Source organism: Oncorhynchus nerka, unplaced genomic scaffold (assembly GCF_034236695.1).
Source record: "Oncorhynchus nerka isolate Pitt River unplaced genomic scaffold, Oner_Uvic_2.0 unplaced_scaffold_1285, whole genome shotgun sequence".
Classification (NCBI taxonomy): Eukaryota; Metazoa; Chordata; class Actinopteri; order Salmoniformes; family Salmonidae; genus Oncorhynchus; species Oncorhynchus nerka.
Genome location: NW_027040059.1, coordinates 20,001 through 43,233, shown reverse-complemented (window position 1 = coordinate 43,233; position 23,233 = coordinate 20,001). Strand labels below are relative to the sequence as shown.

At 49.1% G+C, this 23,233-nt stretch overlaps 1 protein-coding gene across 1 annotated transcript in view; it reads right to left on the bottom strand.

Moving 5' to 3' along the window:
- The window catches only part of LOC115125764 (caskin-1-like), a gene marked incomplete at its 5' end in the record, with an annotated part of 54,670 nt that overhangs the window by 27,465 nt on the left and 3,972 nt on the right, over positions 1-23,233 (bottom strand). Inside the window, 5 exon segments of the mRNA XM_065015772.1 lie at positions 3,701-3,839; positions 4,244-4,345; positions 7,925-8,035; positions 20,230-20,339; positions 21,599-21,680. Of these exon segments, the coding sequence (XP_064871844.1) occupies positions 3,701-3,839; positions 4,244-4,345; positions 7,925-8,035; positions 20,230-20,339; positions 21,599-21,680 (544 nt within the window).

Below are 23,233 nucleotides of genomic sequence, written 5' to 3'. Positions count from 1 at the left end.
GGGATCAGGTTGGTAGTAACAGAGTTCAGGGATCAGGTTGGTAGTAACAGAGTTCAGGGATCAGGTTGGTAGTAACAGAGTTCAGGGATCAGGTTGGTAGTAACAGAGTTCAGGGATCAGGTTGGTAGTAACAGAGTTCAGGGATCAGGTTGGTAGTAACAGAGTTCAGGGATCAGGTTGGTAGTAACAGAGTTCAGGGATCAGGTTGGTAGTAACAGAGTTCAGGGATCAGGTTGGTAGTAACAGAGTTCAGGGATCAGGTTGGTAGTAACAGAGTTCAGGGATCAGGTTCAGTAACAGGTTCAGGGAGGTTGGTAGTAACAGAGTTCAGGGATCAGGTTGGTAGTAACAGAGTTCAGGGATCAGGTTGGTAGTAACAGAGTTCAGGGATCAGGTTGGTAGTAACAGAGTTCAGGGATCAGGTTGGTAGTAACAGAGTTCAGGGATCAGGTTGGTAGTAACAGAGTTCAGGGATCAGGTTGGTAGTAACAGAGTTCAGGGATCAGGTTGGTAGTAACAGAGTTCAGGGATCAGGTTGGTAGTAACAGAGTTCAGGGATCAGGTTGGTAGTAACAGAGTTCAGGGATCAGGTTGGTAGTAACAGAGTTCAGGGATCAGGTTGGTAGTAACAGAGTTCAGGGATCAGGTTGGTAGTAACAGAGTTCAGGGATCAGGTTGGTAGTAACAGAGTTCAGGGATCAGGTTGGTAGTAACAGAGTTCAGGGATCAGGTTGGTAGTAACAGAGTTCAGGTTGGTAGTAACAGACAGGTTGGTAGTTCAGGGATCAGGTTGGTAGTAACAGAGTTCAGGGATCAGGTTGGTAGTAACAGAGTTCAGGGATCAGGTTGGTAGTAACAGAGTTCAGGGATCAGGTTGGTAGTAACAGAGTTCAGGGATCAGGTTGGTAGTAACAGAGTTCAGGGATCAGGTTGGTAGTAACAGAGTTCAGGGATCAGGTTGGTAGTAACAGAGTTCAGGGATCAGGTTGGTAGTAACAGAGTTCAGGGATCAGGTTGGTAGTAACAGAGTTCAGGGATCAGGTTGGTAGTAACAGAGTTCAGGGATCAGGTTGGTAGTAACAGAGTTCAGGGATCAGGTTGGTAGTAACAGAGTTCAGGGATCAGGTTGGTAGTAACAGAGTTCAGGGATCAGGTTGGTAGTAACAGAGTTCAGGGATCAGGTTGGTAGTAACAGAGTTCAGGGATCAGGTTGGTAGTAACAGGGATCAGGTTGGTAGTAACAGAGTTCAGGGATCAGGTTGGTAGTAACAGAGTTCAGGGATCAGGTTGGTAGTAACAGAGTTCAGGGATCAGGTTGGTAGTAACAGAGTTCAGGGATCAGGTTGGTAGTAACAGAGTTCAGGGATCAGGTTGGTAGTAACAGAGTTCAGGGATCAGGTTGGTAGTAACAGAGTTCAGGGATCAGGTTGGTAGTAACAGAGTTCAGGGATCAGGTTGGTAGTAACAGAGTTCAGGGATCAGGTTGGTAGTAACAGAGTTCAGGGATCAGGTTGGTAGTAACAGAGTTCAGGGATCAGGTTGGTAGTAACAGAGTTCAGGGATCAGGTTGGTAGTAACAGAGTTCAGGGATCAGGTTGGTAGTAACAGAGTTCAGGGATCAGGTTGGTAGTAACAGAGTTCAGGGATCAGGTTGGTAGTAACAGAGTTCAGGGGTCAGGTTGGTAGTAACAGAGTTCAGGGATCAGGTTGGTAGTAACAGAGTTCAGGGATCAGGTTGGTAGTAACAGAGTTCAGGGATCAGGTTGGTAGTAACAGAGTTCAGGGATCAGGTTGGTAGTAACAGAGTTCAGGGATCAGGTTGGTAGTAACAGAGTTCAGGGATCAGGTTGGTAGTAACAGAGTTCAGGGATCAGGTTGGTAGTAACAGAGTTCAGGGATCAGGTTGGTAGTAACAGAGTTCAGGGATCAGGTTGGTAGTAACAGAGTTCAGGGATCAGGTTGGTAGTAACAGAGTTCAGGGATCAGGTTGGTAGTAACAGAGTTCAGGGATCAGGTTGGTAGTAACAGAGTTCAGGGATCAGGTTGGTAGTAACAGAGTTCAGGGATCAGGTTGGTAGTAACAGAGTTCAGGGATCAGGTTGGTAGTAACAGAGTTCAGGGATCAGGTTGGTAGTAACAGAGTTCAGGGATCAGGTTGGTAGTAACAGAGTTCAGGGATCAGGTTGGTAGTAACAGAGTTCAGGGATCAGAGTTCAGGGATCAGGTTGGTAGTAACAGAGTTCAGGGATCAGGTTGGTTTGATCCGGGGAGGGTAGTAACAGAGTTCAGGGATCAGGTTGGTAGTAACAGAGTTCAGGGATCAGGTTGGTAGTAACAGAGTTCAGGGATCAGGTTGGTAGTAACAGAGTTCAGGTTGGTAGTAACAGAGTTCAGGGATCAGGTTGGTAGTAACAGAGTTCAGGGATCAGGTTGGTAGTAACAGAGTTCAGGGATCAGGTTGGTTTGATCCGGGGAGGGTAGTAACAGAGTTCAGGGATCAGGTTGGTAGTAACAGAGTTCAGGGATCAGGTTGGTAGTAACAGAGTTCAGGTTGGTAGTAACAGAGTTCAGGGATCAGGTTGGTAGTAACAGAGTTCAGGGATCAGGTTGGTAGTAACAGAGTTCAGGGATCAGGTTGGTAGTAACAGAGTTCAGGGATCAGGTTGGTTTGATCCGGGGAGGGTAGTAACAGAGTTCAGGGATCAGGTTGGTAGTAACAGAGTTCAGGGATCAGGTTGGTAGTAACAGAGTTCAGGGATCAGGTTGGTAGTAACAGAGTTCAGGGATCAGGTTGGTAGTAACATTGTTCAGGGATCAGGTTGGTAGTAACAGAGTTCAGGTTGGTAGTAACAGAGTTCAGGGATCAGGTTGGTACTAACAGAGTTCAGGATCAGGTTGGTAGTAACAGAGTTCAGGTTGGTAGTAACAGAGTTCAGGGATCAGGTTGATAGTAGAGTTCAAGGTTCAGTAACAGAGTTCAGGTTGGTAGTAACAGAGTTCAGGGGTCAGGTTGGTAGTAACAGAGTTCAGGGATCAGGTTGGTAGTAACAGAGTTCAGGGATCAGGTTGGTAGTAACAGGGATCCGGTTGGTAGTAACAGGGATCAGGTTGGTAGTAACAGAGTTCAGGGATCAGGTTGGTAGTAACAGAGTTCAGGGATCAGGTTGGTAGTAACAGAGTTCAGGGATCAGGTTGGTAGTAACAGAGTTCAGGGGTCAGGTTGGTTTGATCAGGGGTCAGGGGTCAGGTTGGTAGTAACCGAGTTCAGGGGTCAGGTTGGTTTGATCAGAGGGAAGTTAGTAACAGAGTTTTAATATCGATCAGGCCTGAGATTGGATGGAAGGAGATCCATTTTTCGGGTCTTTAAATCGATAACGTTATAAGCTATTATCTCATATTAAAGGGTCAGTGTGCTACATCCATTCTCCTTTTCTGATCTGTTTTCATGTGAACGGGGAGTTCAGACGACAGGCGGTCATTTTAACATCCACGTTCAAAGATGAGATTGGACGGCAGGATACATTCAGTTGCCTTGCTTCTGTCTTTAAACTGTGTGTGTGTGTGTGTGTGTGTGTGTACGTCCTACCCAGCTTCATGATGCCTATCTCCTGCAGGTCCTCCCAGGTGATGCCTGTGTGTGTGTGTGTGTGTGTGTGTGTGTGTGTGTGTGTGTGTGTGTGTGTGTGTGTGTACGTCCTACCCAGCTTCATGATGCCTATCTCCTGCAGGTCCTCCCAGGTGATGTCTGTGATGAAGTCGATGTTTTCGTATCCGTTCTGCACCAGAACCTGCTGGTACTGACTCAGCCCTATCGCTGACAACCACTCTGCCAGGCTGGACTAAAAACACACACACACACACACACACACACACACACACACACAACAGTTAGTACAGGCTCAGCCATATCGCCGACTACCACTCTACCACCTAGTTACAACAACAATGTCTCAGGTCAGTAACTAACAGGTCTCAGGTCAGTTACTATCAGGTCTCAGGTCAGTAACTAACAGGTCTCAGGTCAGTTACTAACAGGTCTCAGGTCAGTTATTAACAGGTCTCAGGTCAGTTACTAACAGGTTTCAGGTCAGTTACTAACAGGTCTGAGGTCAGTTACTAACAGGTTTCAGGTCAGTTACTAACAGGTCTGAGGTCAGTTACTAACAGGTCTCAGGTCAGGTCTCAGGTCAGTTACTAACAGGTCTCAGGTCAGTTACTAACAGGTCTCAGGTCAGTTACTAACAGGTTTCTGGTCAGGGAGCCACTCAGTGACGCTGAGTTTGTTGATCTCTGATGTCATCTTCTTTCTGTGGCCTGGTTTGGTCACTCCGATGGCCGTGAGATCCTACACACACACACACACGTACCACACACACACACACACGTACACACACACACACACACACACACACACGTACCACACACACACACAACACCAAGGAAAAATAGGTGAGACGCTTCCAAACTCTCCACAGATACACACACTTCATTACCAAAGAGACACCACAGACACCAGACACCACAGAGACCACAGACACCAGACACCACAGACACCAGACACCACCGGCAACATAGACACCAGACACCACAAAAAACACAGACACCAGACACCTCAGAAAACACAGACACCAGATACCACAGACACCAGACACCACCGGCAACATAGACACCAGACACCACAGAAAACACAGACACCAGACACCTCAGAAAACACAGACACCAGATACCACAGACACCAGACACCACCGGCAACATAGACACCAGACACCACAGAAAACACAGACACCACAGAAAACATAGACACCACAGACACACACAGTGTCCAGGTGACAAGCTGTACCACAGGACAGGAAGGTAAATGTCCCCAGAGGGAAATGAAGGTGAAGAGGAGAGAGAGGATGTGGGCAGTGAGAAAGAAGCGTTGTATCACTAGACCCCAGCTCCACCCACAGTCTGGCTCCACCCACAGTCTGGCTCCACCCACAGTCTGGCTCCACCCACAGTCTGGCTCCACCCACAGCAGGGCTCCACCTATCTACAGTCTGGCCAAACCCACAGCATGGCTCCACCCACAGTCTGGCTCCACCTATCTACAGTTTGGCCAAACCCACAGCATGGCTCCACCTATCAACAGTCTGGCCACACCCACATCATGGCTCCACCTATCTACAGTCTGGCCACACTCACCACACTGTCTGGCCACACCCACAGCATGGCTCCACCTATCAAAAGTTTGGCCACACCCACCACCCTGTCTGGCCACACCCATATCACGGCTCCACCTATCTACAGTCTGGCCACACCCATCACACTGTCTGGCCACACCCACAGTCTGGCTCCACCCACCTATCACCTAGCCCCAACTATCTACAGTCTGACTCTACACACCCACTGTATGTCTCAACAATCTGGCTCCACCCATCAACTGTCTGGCTCCACCCACCCACTGTCTGTCCCCACCCAAAACCTGGCTCCTCCCACTGTCTGGCTCCTCCCAACTCCAATCAACTAACTATACAGTCAGTGTGCGGGTAGAGTCCAGTCAGTGTGTGGGTAGAGTCCAGTCAGTGTGCGGGTAGAGTCCAGTCAGTGTGCGGGTAGAGTCCAGTCAGTGTGTGGGTAGAGTCCAGTCAGTGTGTGGGTAGAGTCCAGTCAGTGTGTGGGTAGAGTCCAGAGTGTGGGTAGAGTCCAGTCAGTGTGTGGGTAGAGTCCAGTCAGTGTGGGTAGAGTCCAGTCAGTGTGTGGGTAGAGTCCAGTCAGTGTGTGGGTAGAGTCCAGTCAGTGTGTGGGTAGAGTCCAGTCAGTGTGTGGGTAGAGTCCAGTCAGTGTGTGGGTAGAGTCCAGTCAGTGTGTGGGTAGAGTCCAGTCAGTGTGTGGGTAGAGTCCAGTCAGTGTGTGGGTAGAGTCCAGTCAGTGTGTGGGTAGAGTCCAGTGTGGGTAGAGTCCAGTCAGTGTGCGGGTAGAGTCCAGTCAGTGTGTGGGTAGAGTCCAGTCAGTGTGCGGAGAGTCCAGAGTCCAGTCAGTGTAGAGTCCAGTGGGTGTGGGAGTCCAGTCAGTGTGTGGGTAGAGTCCAGTCAGTGTGGGTAGAGTCCAGTCAGTGTGTGGGTAGAGTCCAGTCAGTGTGTGGGTAGAGTCCAGTCAGTGTGTGGGTAGAGTCCAGTCAGTGTGTGGGTAGAGTCCAGTCAGTGTGTGGGTAGAGTCCAGTCAGTGTGTGGGTAGAGTCCAGTCAGTGTGTGGGTAGAGTCCAGTCAGTGTGTGGGTAGAGTCCAGTCAGTGTGTGGGTAGAGTCCAGTCAGTGTGTGGGTAGAGTCCAGTCAGTGTGGGTAGAGTCCAGTCAGTGTGTGGGTAGAGTCCAGTCAGTGTGCGGGTAGAGTCCAGTCAGTGTGTGGGTAGAGTCCAGTCAGTGTCGGGTAGAGTCCAGTCGGGTAGAGTCCAGTCAGTGTGTGGGTAGAGTCCAGTCAGTGTGTGGGTAGAGTCCAGTCAGTGTGTGGGTAGAGTCCAGTCAGTGTGTGGGTAGAGTCCAGTCAGTGTGCGGGTAGAGTCCAGTCAGTGTGTGGGTAGAGTCCAGTCAGTGTGTGGGTAGAGTCCAGTCAGTGTGTGGGTAGAGTCCAGTCAGTGTGTGGGTAGAGTCCAGTCAGAGTGGGTAGAGTCCAGTCAGTGTGTGGGTAGAGTCCAGTCAGTGTGTGGGTAGAGTCAGTGTGCGGGTAGAGTCCAGTCAGTGTGTGGGTAGAGTCCAGTCAGTGTGTGGGTAGAGTCCAGTCAGTGTGTGGGTAGAGTCCAGTCAGTGTGTGGGTAGAGTCCAGTCAGTGTGTGGGTAGAGTCCAGTCAGTGTGTGGGTAGAGTCCAGTCAGTGTGTGGGTAGAGTCCAGTCAGTGTGTGGGTAGAGTCCAGTCAGTGTGGGTAGAGTCCAGTCAGTGTGTGGGTAGAGTCCAGTCAGTGTGTGGGTAGAGTCCAGTCAGTGTGTGGGTAGAGTCCAGTCAGTGTGTGGGTAGAGTCCAGTCAGTGTGTGGGTAGAGTCCAGTCAGTGTGTGGGTAGAGTCCAGTCAGTGTGTGGGTAGAGTCCAGTCAGTGTGTGGGTAGAGTCCAGTCAGTGTGTGGGTAGAGTCCAGTCAGTGTGCGGGTAGAGTCAGTGTGCGGGTAGAGTCCAGTCAGTGTGCGGGTAGAGTCCAGTCAGTGTGCGGGTAGAGTCCAGTCAGTGTGCGGGTAGAGTCCAGTCAGTGTGCGGGTAGAGTCCAGTCGGGTAGAGTCCAGTCAGTGTGCGGGTAGAGTCCAGTCGGGTAGAGTCCAGTCAGTGTGGGTAGAGTCCAGTCAGTGTGTGGGTAGAGTCCAGTCAGTGTGTGGGTAGAGTCCAGTCAGTGTGTGGGTAGAGTCCAGTCAGTGTGTGGGTAGAGTCCAGTCAGAGTGTGGGTAGAGTCCAGTCAGTGTGTGGGTAGAGTTTTCTACTTAGCTAATGGCCAGATAGTTGGCAGTTAGAGACCTCATTCTCTACTAATATTCTATATTGATTAAATGATCGGTTCTCATCTAGGGGTGTAATTGCATCACTAGTCTGAGGTACACACACAGCAGGAGACACACACAGAAACACACACACACACACACACACAGAACACACACACACAGAACACACAGGACTTTGTCATAGGAGGAGCTTTGAGTCCATCTGCTCTAAAGGTTGTCCTGTCCTGGCCAATCACAGACGAGGTCCTGGGCATGCTCAGTGACTGGAGTGACTGTCCTAGAGGAAACTGGTGTCTGGGGGGGGTGTATGCATCTGAACTGTCTTCAGTTTTACTGGTGGGAGGGTGGGGGTGGGGGGGGGTTGTCAAGGCAACTGCTTTATGATCAGTGAGGTGACGGGGTGTAGAGCGTGACTTTAACTTTCAGGTTAAAGGATAGGGGTCAGAGGTCAGGGGTTCCTTACCTCTGGGGTCATTCTGCTAATGGTGGCTATGTCATACCCGGCGCTGATGAAGTTTGGAGCGTAGACCTGCAGCTGAAAGTCACTCAGCCATTGGATAACAGCCTCAGAGCTCTAGGAGAGAGAAGACAGGTGGAGTTCTGTCACTACGGCTGGCCCTGGGCTAACCGCTAACGGCTAAAGGCTAACCGCTAATAGCTAAAGGCTAACCACTAATAGCTAATGGCTAACCGCTAATGGCTAACCGCTAATGGCTAACCACTAATAGCTAACCGCTAATGGCTAACCACTAACGGCTAATGGCTAACCGCTAACCGCTAACGGCTAACCACTAATGGCTAACCGCTAATAGCTAACCACTAACGGCTAATGGCTAACCGCTAACGGCTAAAGGCTAACTACTAATAGCTAACCACTAATTGCTAAAGGCTAACCGCTAATGGCTAAAGGCTAATCACTCGTAGAGGAGAAGACAGGTGGCTAAAAGCTAAACACCTCTAACAGCGGAAGGCTAAAGACTAGCTAAGAATAACAAGAGAGGAGAGGAGGACTAGGTAGGTGGCTAAAGGCTAACGGCTAGGAGCTACTAGAGGAGGGAGAGAGGGAGAAGACTGGCTCTGTCTGGGTGAGCTATTGGAGAAGATGGAGGAGAGAGAAGACAGGCTCTCTCTTCAAGCTATTGGAGAAGATGGAGGAGGGAGAAGACAGGCTCTGTCTGGGTGAGCTATTGGAGAAGATGGAGGAGGGAGAAGACAGCCTCTGTCTGGGTGAGCTATTGGAGAAGATGAGGGAGGGAGAAGACAGGCTCTGTCTGGGTGAGCTATTGGAGAAGATGGAGGAGGGAGAAGACAGGCTCTGTCTGGGTGAGCTATTGGAGAAGATGGAGGAGGGAGAAGACAGCCTCTGTCTGGGTGAGCTATTGGAGAAGATGGAGGAGGGAGAAGACAGGCTCTGTCTGGGTGAGCTATTGGAGAAGATGGAGGAGGGAGAAGACAGCCTCTGTCTGGGTGAGCTATTGGAGAAGATGGAGGAGGGAGAAGACAGGCTCTGTCTGGGTGAGCTATTGGAGAAGATGGACGAGGGAGAAGAAAGGTGGATTTCTGTCACTACGGCTGGCCCTGGGCTAACGGCTAATGGCTAACCACTAATTGCTAAAGGCTAACCGCTAATGGCTAAAGGCTGATCACTCATAGAGGAGACAGAAGAGGAGAAGACAGGTGGCTAAAAGCTATGGGCTAAACACCTCTAACAGCTGAAGGCTAAAGACTAGCTAAGAAATACAAAGAGAGGAGAGGAGGACTAGGTAGGTGGCTAAAGGCTAACGGCTAGGAGCTACTAGAGGAGGGAGAGAGGGAGAAGACTGGCTCTGTCTGGGTGAGCTATTGGAGAAGATGGAGGAGGGAGAAGACAGGTTCTGTCTGTGTGAGCTATTGGAGAAGATGGAGGAGGGAGAAGACAGGCTCTGTCTGGGTGAGCTATTGGAGAAGATGGAGGAGGGAGAAGACTGGCTCTGTCTGGGTGAGCTATTGGAGAAGATGAGGGAGGGAGAAGACAGGCTCTGTCTGGGTGAGCTATTGGAGAAGATGGAGGAGGGAGAAGACAGGCTCTGTCTGGGTGAGCTATTGGAGAAGATGAGGGAGGGAGAAGACAGGCTCTGTCTGGGTGAGCTATTGGAGAAGATGGAGGAGGGAGAAGACAGGCTCTGTCTGGGTGAGCTATTGGAGAAGATGAGGGAGGGAGAAGACAGGCTATATCTGGGTGAGCTATTGGAGAAGATGAGGGAGGGAGAAGACAGGCTCTGTCTGGGTGAGCTATTGGAGAAGATGGAAGTGTGGACCTGGCCAATCACATCCAGAGATTGTAGACAACCCACTCTGAGGATTCTGATGTGGCGAAGTCTGCTCCAGAGACTTCCTCTATCACAAACAGCTGCAGTATCATGCTCTGTCCACTGAGGGGCAGCAGAGAGGCCAGGAGAACTCAGCCATGCCCAGTCCACCAGCACCTCTTTCTCCCTTATCACCCCTTTCTTCCCACCCACTCTGCTCAGGGGGAGAGGAGGGGAGGAGTCAGGACTGGACCACGGGTCACACGGAGGGGGAGAGGAGGGGAGGAGTCAGGACTGGACCACGGGTCACACGGAGGGGGAGAGGAGGGGAGGAGTCAGGACTGGACCACACGGAGGGGGAGAGGAGGGGAGGAGTCAGGACTGGACCACGGGTCACACGGAGGAGGAGAGGAGGGGAGGAGTCAGGACTGGACCACACGGAGGGGGAGAGGAGGGGAGGAGTCAGGACTGGACCACGGGTCACACGGAGGGGGAGAGGAGGGGAGGAGTCAGGACCACAGGAGGGGAGGAGTCAGGACTGGACCACAGTACTTCCGGGTTGGAGCGAGCGGTCGCATTCGCTCTTCGGTCCGCAGGTAGTATACATTTCATTACATTTCACTATAGCACAACGGTTTGATTTGTCTAATCTTAGCAATTTCTTCTTAGCTAGCTACATAGCCGTCCTTGTATCAAAGATAATTGCGTAATTATCGTATTTCGTCGTCCTAACGTAGTCTACACTGCTATCTGCCCAGCAGCTAGCCAGCTAGCCAGCTAGCTAACGTTCACTGTCTACCGAATAGCAGCACTGTTAAAGCAGCACTGTAAAAACTATTACACTCAACTGAACGACTTGATTAGTGTAGTGTTAGCTAGCTACATAGTTGTCTTTGCTGTCTTCGTATCCAAGATAATTGTGTAGTTTAGAGTGTGTAGTCTTAGAGTGATTATCTTAATTTACCGAGGTTAGCTAGCCAGCTATTTGTCGTCCTTAACGTAGGAGACACTGCTAACTAGCCAACAGCTAGCCAACGTCCACCGAATAGAACTTCCTCACTCAACAACCCGGTCGCATTCCGTTTCGCGCCACAGGTAGTATCACTTTTTCATTACAGTACAACGGTTTGATTTGTTTGATCGTAGCTAGCTACATAGCTAGCTACATAGCCGTCTTTGTATCAAAGATAATTGTGTAGTCTAGAGCGATTTTCTAGGTTAGCTAGCCAGCTATTGTCGTTCTTTTATTAACGCAACGTAACGTAATCAACACTGCTAGCTAGCCAGCTAGCCCCCGAATAGCAGCACTGTAGAAACTATCACACTCAACGGAACGACTTGATTAGTGTAGTGTCAACAACGCAGCCACTGCCAGCTAGCCTACAAAGTCAACAACGCAGCCACTGCCAGCTAGCCTACTTCAGCAGTACTGTATAATTTTAATCATTTTAGTCAATAAGATTCTTGCTACGTAAGCTTAACTTTCTGAACATTCGAGACGTGTAGTCCACTTGTCATTCCAATCTCCTTTGCATTAGCGTAGCCTCTTCTGTAGCCTGTCAACTATGTGTCTGTCTATCCCTGTTCTCTCCTCTCTGCACAGACCATACAAACGCTCCACACCGCGTGGCCGCGGCCACCCTAATCTGGTGGTCCCAGCGCGCACGACCCACGTGGAGTTCCAGGTCTCCGGGTAGCCTCTGGAACTGCCGATCTGCGGCCAACAAGGCAGAGTTCATCTCAGCCTATGCCTCCCTCCAGTCCCTCGACTTCTTGGCACTGACGGAAACATGGATCACCACAGATAACACTGCTACTCCTACTGCTCTCTCTTCGTCCGCCCACGTGTTCTCGCACACCCCGAGAGCTTCTGGTCAGCGGGGTGGTGGCACCGGGATCCTCATCTCTCCCAAGTGGTCATTCTCTCTTTCTCCCCTTACCCATCTGTCTATCGCCTCCTTTGAATTCCATGCTGTCACAGTTACCAGCCCTTTCAAGCTTAACATCCTTATCATTTATCGCCCTCCAGGTTCCCTCGGAGAGTTCATCAATGAGCTTGATGCCTTGATAAGCTCCTTTCCTGAGGACGGCTCACCTCTCACAGTTCTGGGCGACTTTAACCTCCCCACGTCTACCTTTGACTCATTCCTCTCTGCCTCCTTCTTTCCACTCCTCTCCTCTTTTGACCTCACCCTCTCACCTTCCCCCTACTCACAAGGCAGGCAATACGCTCGACCTCATCTTTACTAGATGCTGTTCTTCCACTAACCTCATTGCAACTCCCCTCCAAGTCTCCGACCACTACCTTGTATCCTTTTCCCTCTCGCTCTCATCCAACACTTCCCACACTGTCCCTACTCGGATGGTATCGCGCCGTCCCAACCTTCGCTCTCTCTCCCCCGCTACTCTCTCCTCTTCGATCCTATCATCTCTTCCCTCTGCTCAAACCTTCTCCAACCTATCTCCTGATTCTGCCTCCTCAACCCTCCTCTCCTCCCTTTCTGCATCCTTTGACTCTCTATGTCCCCTATCCTCCAGGCCGGCTCGGTCCTCCCCTCCCGCTCCGTGGCTCGACGACTCATTGCGAGCTCACAGAACAGGGCTCCGGGCAGCCGAGCGGAAATGGAGGAAAACTCGCCTCCCTGCGGACCTGGCATCCTTTCACTCCCTCCTCTCTACATTTTCCTCTTCTGTCTCTGCTGCTAAAGCCACTTTCTACCACTCTAAATTCCAAGCATCTGCCTCTAACCCTAGGAAGCTCTTTGCCACCTTCTCCTCCCTCCTGAATCCTCCTCCCCCTCTCCCCCTCCTCCCTCTCTGCAGATGACTTCGTCAACCATTTTGAAAAGAAGGTCGACGACATCCGATCCTCGTTTGCTAAGTCAAACGACACCGCTGGTTCTGCTCACACTGCCCTACCCTGTGCTCTGACCTCTTTCTCCCCTCTCTCTCCAGATGAAATCTCGCGTCTTGTGACGGCCGGCCGCCCAACAACCTGCCCGCTTGACCCTATCCCCTCCTCTCTTCTCCAGACCATTTCCGGAGACCTTCTCCCTTACCTCACCTCGCTCATCAACTCATCCCTGACCGCTGGCTACGTCCCTTCCGTCTTCAAGAGAGCGAGAGTTGCACCCCTTCTGAAAAAACCTACACTCGATCCCTCCGATGTCAACAACTACAGACCAGTATCCCTTCTTTCTTTTCTCTCCAAAACTCTTGAACGTGCCGTCCTTGGCCAGCTCTCCCGCTATCTCTCTCAGAATGACCTTCTTGATCCAAATCAGTCAGGTTTCAAGACTAGTCATTCAACTGAGACTGCTCTTCTCTGTATCACGGAGGCGCTCCGCACTGCTAAAGCTAACTCTCTCTCCTCTGCTCTCATCCTTCTAGACCTATCGGCTGCCTTCGATACTGTGAACCATCAGATCCTCCTCTCCACCCTCTCCGAGTTGGGCATCTCCGGCGCGGCCCACGCTTGGATTGCGTCCTACCTGACAGGTCGCTCCTACCAGGTGGCGTGGCGAGAATCTGTCTCCTCACCACGCGCTCTCACCACTGGTGTCCCCCAGGGCTCTGTTCTAGGCCCTCTCCTATTCTCGCTATACACCAAGTCACTTGGCTCTGTCATAACCTCACATGGTCTCTCCTATCATTGCTATGCAGACGACACACAATTAATCTTCTCCTTTCCCCCTTCTGATGACCAGGTGGCGAATCGCATCTCTGCATGTCTGGCAGACATATCAGTGTGGATGACGGATCACCACCTCAAGCTGAACCTCGGCAAGACGGAGCTGCTCTTCCTCCCGGGAAGGACTGCCCGTTCCATGATCTCGCCATCACGGTTGACAACTCCATTGTGTCCTCCTCCCAGAGCGCTAAGAACCTTGGCGTGATCCTGGACAACACCCTGTCGTTCTCAACTAACATCAAGGCGGTGGCCCGTTCCTGTAGGTTCATGCTCTACAACATCCGCAGAGTACGACCCTGCCTCACACAGGAAGCGGCGCAGGTCCTAATCCAGGCACTTGTCATCTCCCGTCTGGATTACTGCAACTCGCTGTTGGCTGGGCTCCCTGCCTGTGCCATTAAACCCCTACAACTCATCCAGAACGCCGCAGCCCGTCTGGTGTTCAACCTTCCCAAGTTCTCTCACGTCACCCCGCTCCTCCGCTCCCTCCACTGGCTTCCAGTTGAAGCTCGCATCCGCTACAAGACCATGGTGCTTGCCTACGGAGCTGTGAGGGGAACGGCACCTCAGTACCTCCAGGCTCTGATCAGGCCCTACACCCAAACAAGGGCACTGCGTTCATCCACCTCTGGCCTGCTCGCCTCCCTACCACTGAGGAAGTACAGTTCCCGCTCAGCCCAGTCAAAACTGTTCGCTGCTCTGGCCCCCCAATGGTGGAACAAACTCCCTCACGACGCCAGGACAGCGGAGTCAATCACCACCTTCCGGAGACACCTGAAACCCCACCTCTTTAAGGAATACCTAGGATAGGATAAAGTAATCCTTCTCACCCCCCTTAAAAGATTTAGATGCACTATTGTAAAGTGGCTGTTCCACTGGATGTCATAAGGTGAACGCACCAATTTGTAAGTCGCTCTGGATAAGAGCATCTGCTAAATGACTTAAATGTAAATGTAAATGAGTCAGGACTGGACCACGGGTCACACGGAGGGGGAGGGGAGGAGTCAGGACTGGACCACGGGTCACACGGAGGGGGAGAGGAGGGGAGGAGTCAGGACTGGACCACGGGTCACACGAAGGGGGAGAGGAGAGGAGGAGGGGAGGAGGAGGGAGGAGGGAGGATCTGGAACTGACAGATAGCCATGTGAACCTACACACCCTGCTGGGGAAAACCATGTCCATCAAATGGCTGTGATCTGATCAAGCTATCTCATACACACACTTCCATCTTACTGGTAGAGTCCTGCCAACACACACACACACACACACACACACACACACACACACACACACACACGGTGCTAAGCTAGGGTAACTAAGATCAAGATGGCTCAGGCTACAGTATAGTGTAGTATATATACAGTGTATAATATATATATATATATATATATATCAGTATAGTATATATACAGTATAGTATAATATATAGATCAGTATATTATATATACAGTATAGTGTAGTATATATACAGTATAGTGTAGTATATATACAGTTTAGCATATATACAGTAAAGTATAATATACATTTACATTTACATTTAAGTCATTTAGCAGACGCTCTTATCCAGAGCGACTTACAAATTGGTGCATTCACCTTATGACATCCAGTGGAACAGCCACTTTACAATAGTGCATCTAATATATATATCAGTATAGTATATATACAGTATAGTATAGTGTATATACCGTATATTACACTATATATCCATTATAGTATATATACATTGTAGTATAATATATATACAGTATAGTACCGTATTTACAGTATAGTATATATACAGTATAGTATTGTGTATATACCGTATATTACACTATATATCCATTATAGTATATATACATTGTAGTATTGTATATATACAGTATAGTATATTTACAGTATAGTATATATCCAGTATAGTAGTATATATACATAGCATAGTGTATCCAGGATAATATATATACAGTATATAGTACAGTATATATACAGTGTAGTATAATATTTACAGTATAGTATATATATATAGTATAGTATATATACAGTATAGTATATGTATATACAGTATAGTATAGTACATATCCAGTATAGTATATATCCATAGTAAATATATATAGAGTATACTATATATCCAATATAGTATAGTATATATCCAGTATAGTATATATACAGTATATTATATATATATCCAGTATAGTAATGTATATAGAGTATAGTATATACAATATAGTATAGTATATACAGTATAGTATATATATATTATAGTATAGTATAGTACATATCCAGTAGTATAGTATATATCCAGTATAGTAAATGTATATATAGAGTATAGTATATATCCAATATAGTATAGTGTATATATTGTATATATCCAGTATAGTATAGTACAGTATATATCCAGTATATTATAGTGTATATATCCAGTATAGTAAATATATATAGTATAGTATCCAATATGGTATATATCCAATATAGTATAGTATATCTCCAGTATGGTATATATACATATATATATAGTGTATATATCAGTATAGAGAACATGTATATGGGCAGTATAGGGTATAGATATATATGGAGGAGGACCCAGATATACAGAGATGGAGGAGGAACACAGAGTGGAGGAGGAATACAGAGATGGAGGAGGACCACAGAGATGGAGGAGGAACACAGAGATGGAGGAGGAGGAACACAGAGATGGAGGAGGACCACAGAGATGGAGGAGGAGGAACACAGAGATGGAGGAGGAGGAACACAGAGATGGAGGAGGAGGAACACAGAGATGGAGGAGGAACACAGAGATATAGATAGAGATGGAAGAGGAGGAACACAGAGATATATATACAGAGATGGAGGAGGAACACAGAGATACAGAGATGGAGGAGGAACACAGAGATGGAGGAGGAACACAGAGATGGAGGAGGAGGAACACAGAGATGGATAGTATAGAGATGGAGGAGGAGGAACACAGAGATGGAGGAGGAGCAGAGAGATAGCAGAGAGTGGATATATGGAGGAGGAACACAGTATATTATAGTGTATATACAGAGATGGAAGAGAAGGAACACAGGAATAGTAAAGGAGGACCACAGAGATGGAAGAGAAGGAACACAGGGATATATGGAGGAGGAACACAGGGATATAGATATGGAGGAGGAGGAACACAGGGATGGAAGAGAAGGAACACAATATGGAGGAGGAGGAACACAGAGTGGAGGAGGAGGAACACAGAGATGAGGAGGAACACAGAGATGGAGGAGGAATACAGAGATGGAGGATACACAGAGATGGAGGAGTATATCTGGAGGAGGAACACAGTATGGTATAGAATACACATAGATGGAGGAGGAATATAGTATGGAGGAGGAACACAGAGATGGAGGAGGAACACAGAGATGGAGGAGGAACACAGAGATGGAGGAGGAACACAGAGATGGAGGAGGAACACAGAGATGGAGGAGGAACACAGAGATGGAGAGGAGGAACACAGAGATGGAGGAGGAACACAGAGATTAGGATGGAGGAACACAGAGAGATGGAGGAGGAAACACAGAGATGGAGGAGGAGGAACACAGAGATGGAGAGGAGGAACACAGAGATGGAGGAGGAACAAGATAGGAGGAGGAACACAGAGATGGAGGAGGAGGAACACAGAGATGGAGGAGGAACACAGGGATGGAGGAGGAACACGGAGATGGAGGAGGAGGAACACAGAGATGGAGGAGGAGGAACACAGAGATGGAGGAGGAGGAACACAGAGATGGAGGAGGAACACAGAGATGGAGGAGGAGGAACACAGAGATGGAGGAGGAACACAGGGATGGAGGAGGAGGAACACAGAGATGGAGGAGGAGGAACACAGAGATGGAGGAGGAACACAGAGATGGAGGAGGGAACACAGAGATGGAGGAGGAACACAGAGATGGGAGGAGGAACACAGGGATGGAGGAGGAGGAACACAGAGATGGAGGAGGAGGAACACAGAGATGGAGGAGGAGGAAACAGAGACAGAGATGGAGGAGGAGGAACACAGAGATGGAGAGGATGGAGGAGGAACACAGAGATGGAGGAGGAACACAGAGATGGAGGAGGAACACAGAGATGGAGGAGGAACACAGAGATGGAGGAGGGAACACAGAGATGGAGGAGGAGGAACACAGAGATGGAGGAGGAACACAGAGATGGAGGAGGAGGAACACAGAGATGGAGGAGGAACACAGAGATGGAGGAGGAGGAACAGATGGAGAGGATGGATGGAGGAGGAACACAGAGATGGAGGAGGAGGAACACAGAGATGGGAGGAGGAAACAGAGATGGAGGAGGAACACAGAGATGGAGGAGGAGGAACACAGAGATGGAGGAGGAGGAACACAGAGATGGAGGAGGAGGAACACAGAGATGGAGAGATGGAGGAGGACACAGAGATGGAGGAGGAGGAACACAGAGATGGAACACAGAGATGGAGGAGGACACAGAGAGATGGAGAGAGGAACACAGAGAGCAGGAGGACACAGAGATGGAGGAGGAACACAGAGATGGAGGAGGAGGAACACAGAGATGGAGGAGGAGAACACAGAGATGGAGGAGGAACACAGAGATGGAGAGATGAGATGGAGGAGGAACACAGAGATGGAGGAGAACACAGAGATGGAGGAGGAGGAACACAGGATGGAGGAGGAACACAGAGATGGAGGAGGAACACAGAGATGGAGGAGGAGGAACACAGAGATGGAGGAGGAACACAGAGATGGAGGAGGAACACAGAGATGGAGGAGGAACACAGAGATGGAGAGGAGGAACACAGGGATGGAGGAGGAACACAGAGATGGAGGAGGAGGAACACAGAGATGGAGGAGGAGGAACACAGAGATGAACACAGAGATGGAGGAGGAACACAGAGATGGAGGAGGAACAGGAACACAGAGATGGAGGAGGAGGAACACAGAGATGGAGGAGGAACACAGAGATGGAGGAGGATGGATGGAGGAGGAACACAGAGATGGAGGAGGAAACACAGAGGAAGGAACAGAATGGATGGAGGAGGAACACAGAGATGGAGGAGAGGAACACAGAGATGGGAGGAACACAGAGATGGAGGAGAGATGGAGGAGGAACACAGAGATGGATGGAGGAACACAGGAGGAGGAACACAGAGATGGAGGAGGGAACACAGAGATGGAGGAGGAACACAGAGATGGAGGAGGAACACAGAGATGGAGGAGGAGGAACACAGAGATGGAGGAGGAGGAACACAGAGATGGAGGAGGAACACAGAGGTGGAGGAGGAACACAGAGATGGAGGAGGAACACAGAGATGGAGGAGGAACACAGAGATGGAGGAGGGAACACAGAGATGGGAGGAGGAACACAGAGATGGAGGAGGAACACAGAGATGGAGGAGGAACACAGAGATGGAGGAGGAACACAGAGATGGAGGAGGAACACAGAGATGGAGGAGGAACACAGAGATGGAGGAGGAACACAGAGATGGAGGAGGAACACAGAGATGGAGGAGGAACACAGAGATGGAGGAGGAGGAACACAGAGATGGAGGAGGAACACAGAGATGGAGGAGGAACACAGAGATGGAGGAGAACACATGGAGGAGGAGGAACACAGAGATGGAGGAGGAACACAGAGATGGAGGAGGAACACAGAGATGGAGGAGGAGGAACACAGAGATGGAGGAGGAACACAGGATGGAGGAGGAACACAGAGATGGGAGGAACACAGAGATGGAGGAGGAACACAGGATGGACAGGAACACAGAGATGGAGGAGGAGGAACACAGAGATGGGAGGAGGAGGATGGAGGAGGGAACACAGGAGGAACACAGAGATGGAGGAGGAGGAAACAGAGATGGAGGAGAGATGGAGGAGGAGGAACACAGAGATGGAGGAGGAGGAACACAGAGATGGAGGAGGAGGAACACAGAGATGGAGGAGAGATGGAGGAGGAGGAACACAGAGAGGAGGAGGAACACAGAGATGGAGGAGGAGGAACACAGAGATGGAGGAGGAGGAACACAGAGATGGAGGAGGAGGAACACAGAGATGGAGGAGGAGGAACACAGAGATGGAGGAGGAGGAACACAGAGATGGAGGAGGAACACAGAGATGGAGGAGGAGAAACTGAAAGTAGAGAAGACAGAACAGAATCTCTCTCAGAGGAGTAACAGAACAGACAGACCAGAGCACACACACACACACACACACACACACACTCACCGTGTCGTGGCTGCAACCGAATGCTCGCAGTAAGGACGAGGCCAGCTGAGAGAGTAAGTGTTTGGACATCCTTGGTGTGTGTCGTGTTGGAGACTGTCTGTGTGTCCGTGATTACGGGTGTGTGTGTGTCCGTGTTCTCGTGTGTCTATGTGTCGTGTTCGAGACTGTCTGTGTGTCCGTGGTTCTCTCTGTGTGTCTGTGTGTCCGTGTTCTCGTGTGTCTGTGTGTCCGTGTTCTCGTGTGTCTGTGTGTCCGTGTTCTCGTGTGTCTGTGTGTCCGTGTGTCTGTGTGTCCGTGTTCTCGTGTGTCTGTGTGTCCGTGTTCTCCTGTGTCTGTGTGTCCGTGTTCTCGTGTGTCTGTGTGTCCGTGGTTCTCTGTGTGTGTGTGTCCGTGGTTCTCTGTGTGTGTGTGTGTCCGTGGTTCTGTGTGTGTGTGTGTCTACGGTTCTGTGTGTGTGTTTCTGTGGTTGGTGGAGAGTGTGTGAGAGATTGTGCTGAAGGGGAAGAGGGACACTGGTTTCGGTGAGGAGAGGGACGCAGGGAAGCAGGAAGTGTGTGAGTGATGACTCTGAGAGGAGGACTGTCTGTCTTACCTTCCCCTCGACTTGCCCCTCCCCCTTCCAGGTTGCCGTGGTGTCATAAGGTGGAGCTTCATGGAGCGGGCATCCTGATTGGCTCGACTGTCTAGAGGCAGAGGCGGAGCCTGGAGGTAACACACACTGTCGTTGGGTCGAGCTCAACCACTCATATTTTCATTATTTCACCCAACCAATCCTGTGCCACCATTTCTTTCTATAAAACCAATCCCCCTCATTTACCATGTGAATAACCAATCAGGTTTCACCTCCTCCTCAGTAACTGGTGTCGTCAGCCAATCACAGGCCTCCTCTACTAACTACTGGCCATCTGGATGACAGAGCCGCCAAGATCCAGATCCCACTGTGTGTGTGTGTGTGTGTGTGTGTGTGTGTGTGTGATTGCTTCAATCGTTATAAAGGAAACAGATGATGCTCCCTTTATCTCCCTCTCTATATATTTATCTCTCTATATATCTATCTCTCTATATATCTATCTCTCTATATATCTCTCTATCTCGCTATATATCTCTCTATCTCTCTATCTCTCTATATATCTCTCTCTCATCCCTCTCTCTCTCTCTCATCCCTCTCTCCCTCACCCTCTCTATACATCTATCTCTCTATCTCTCTATATATCTATCTCTCTATCTCTCTATATATCTATCTCTCTATATATCTATACATCTATATATCTATATATCTATCTCTCTCTCTCATCCCTCTCTCTCTCATCCCTCTCTCCCTCTCTCATCCCTCTCTTTCTCTCTCTCTCTCTCATCCCTCTCTTTCTCTCTCTCTCTCATCCCTCTCTCTCTCTCTCTCTCATCTCCTCTCTCTCTCTCTCTCATCCCTCTCTCTCTCTCTCTCTCTCTCTCTCTCTCTCTCTCTCTCTCTCTCTCTCTCTCATCCCTCTCTCTCTCTCATCCCTCTCTCTCTCATCCCTCTCTCTCTCTCTCTCATCCCTCTCTTTCTCTCTCCCTCTCTCATCCCTCTCTTTCTCTCTCTCTCTCTCTCATCCCCCTCTCTCTCTCTCTCTCTCATCCCTCTCTCTCTCTCTCTCTCTCTCTCTCTCTCTCTCTCATCCCTCTCTCTCTCTCATCCCTCTCTCTCTCTCTCTCATCCCTCTCTCCCTCTCTCATCCCTCTCTTTCTCTCTCCCTCTCTCATCCCTCTCTCTCTCTCTCTCTCTCCCCCCCTCTCTCTCTCTCTCTCTCTCATCCCTCTCTCTCTCCCATCCCTCTCCCATCACTCTCTCTCTCTCATCCCTCTCTCTCTCTCTCTCTCATCCCTCTCTCTCTCTCTCTCTCTCTCTCATCCCTCTCACTGGAGTGATGTGTACCTGTAGATTGTAACACACACACACACACACACACACACACACCTACCTGTAGATAGCTCTACAGACTTGGACTGCTCCAGCAGGTGCTCTTTGGCTTTGGCAGACTGAGACAGCACTGTAGCCAGGAGCTACAGGGAGAAACAACAGAATCTTTAGTTTAGCTACAACACACAGAGATAGCTACAACACAGAGAGACACAGCCTTTAGTTACAACACACAGAGAGACACATTCTTTAGTTTAGTTACAACACACAGAGAGACACAGCCTTTAGTTTAGTTACAACACAGAGAGACACAGCCTTTAGTTTAGCTACAACACACAGAGACACAGCCTTTAGTTTAGCTACAACACACAGAGAGACACAGCCTTTAGTTTAGTTACAACACAGAGAGACACAGCCTTTAGTTTAGCTACAACACAGAGAGACACAGCCTTTAGTTTAGCTACAACACACAGAGACACAGCCTTTAGTTTAGTTACAACACACAGAGAGACACAGCCTTTAGTTTAGCTACAACACACAGAGAGACACAGCCTTTAGTTTAGCTACAACACACAGAGAGACACAGCCTTTAGTTTAGCTACAACACACAGAGAGACACAGCCTTTAGTTTAGCTACAACACACAGAGAGACACAGCCTTTAGTTTAGCTACAACACACAGAGAGACACAGCCTTTAGTTTAGTTACAACACAGAGAGACACAGTCTTTAGTTTAGTTACAACACACAGAGACACAGCCTTTAGTTTAGCTACAACACAGAGAGACACAGCCTTTAGTTTAGCTACAACACAGAGAGACACAGCCTTTAGTTTAGCTACAACACACACAGAGACACAGCCTTTAGTTTAGTTACAACACAGAGAGACACAGCCTTTAGTTTAGTTACAACACACAGAGAGACACATCCTTTAGTTTAGTTACAACACACAGAGAGACACAGCCTTTAGTTTAGCTACAACACACACAGAGACACAGCCTTTAGTTACAACACAGAGAGACACAGCCTTTAGTTTAGTTACAACACACAGAGAGACACAGCCTTTAGTTTAGCTACAACACACAGAGAGACAGCCTTTAGTTTAGCTACAACACACAGAGAGACACAGCCTTTAGTTTAGCTACAACACACAGAGACACAGCCTTTAGTTTAGTTAAAACACACAGAGACACATCCTTTAGTTTAGTTACAACACACAGAGAGACACAGCCTTTAGTTTAGCTACAACACACAGAGAGACACAGCCTTTAGTTTAGCTACAACACACAGAGACACAGCCTTTAGTTTAGCTACAACACACAGAGACACAGCCTTTAGTTTAGTTACAACACAGAGAGACACAGCCTTTAGTTACAACACACAGAGAGACACAGCCTTTAGTTTAGTTACAACACACAGAGACACAGCCTTTAGTTTAGCTACAACACACAGAGAGACACAGCCTTTAGTTACAACACACAGAGACACAGCCTTTAGTTTAGCTACAACACACAGAGACACAGCCTTTAGTTTAGTTACAACACACACAGAGACACAGCCTTTAGTTTAGCTACAACACACACAGAGACACAACCTTTAGTTTAGTTACAACACAGAGAGACACAGCCTTTAGTTTAGTTACAACACACACAGAGACACAGCCTTTAGTTTAGTTACAACACACACAGAGACACAGCC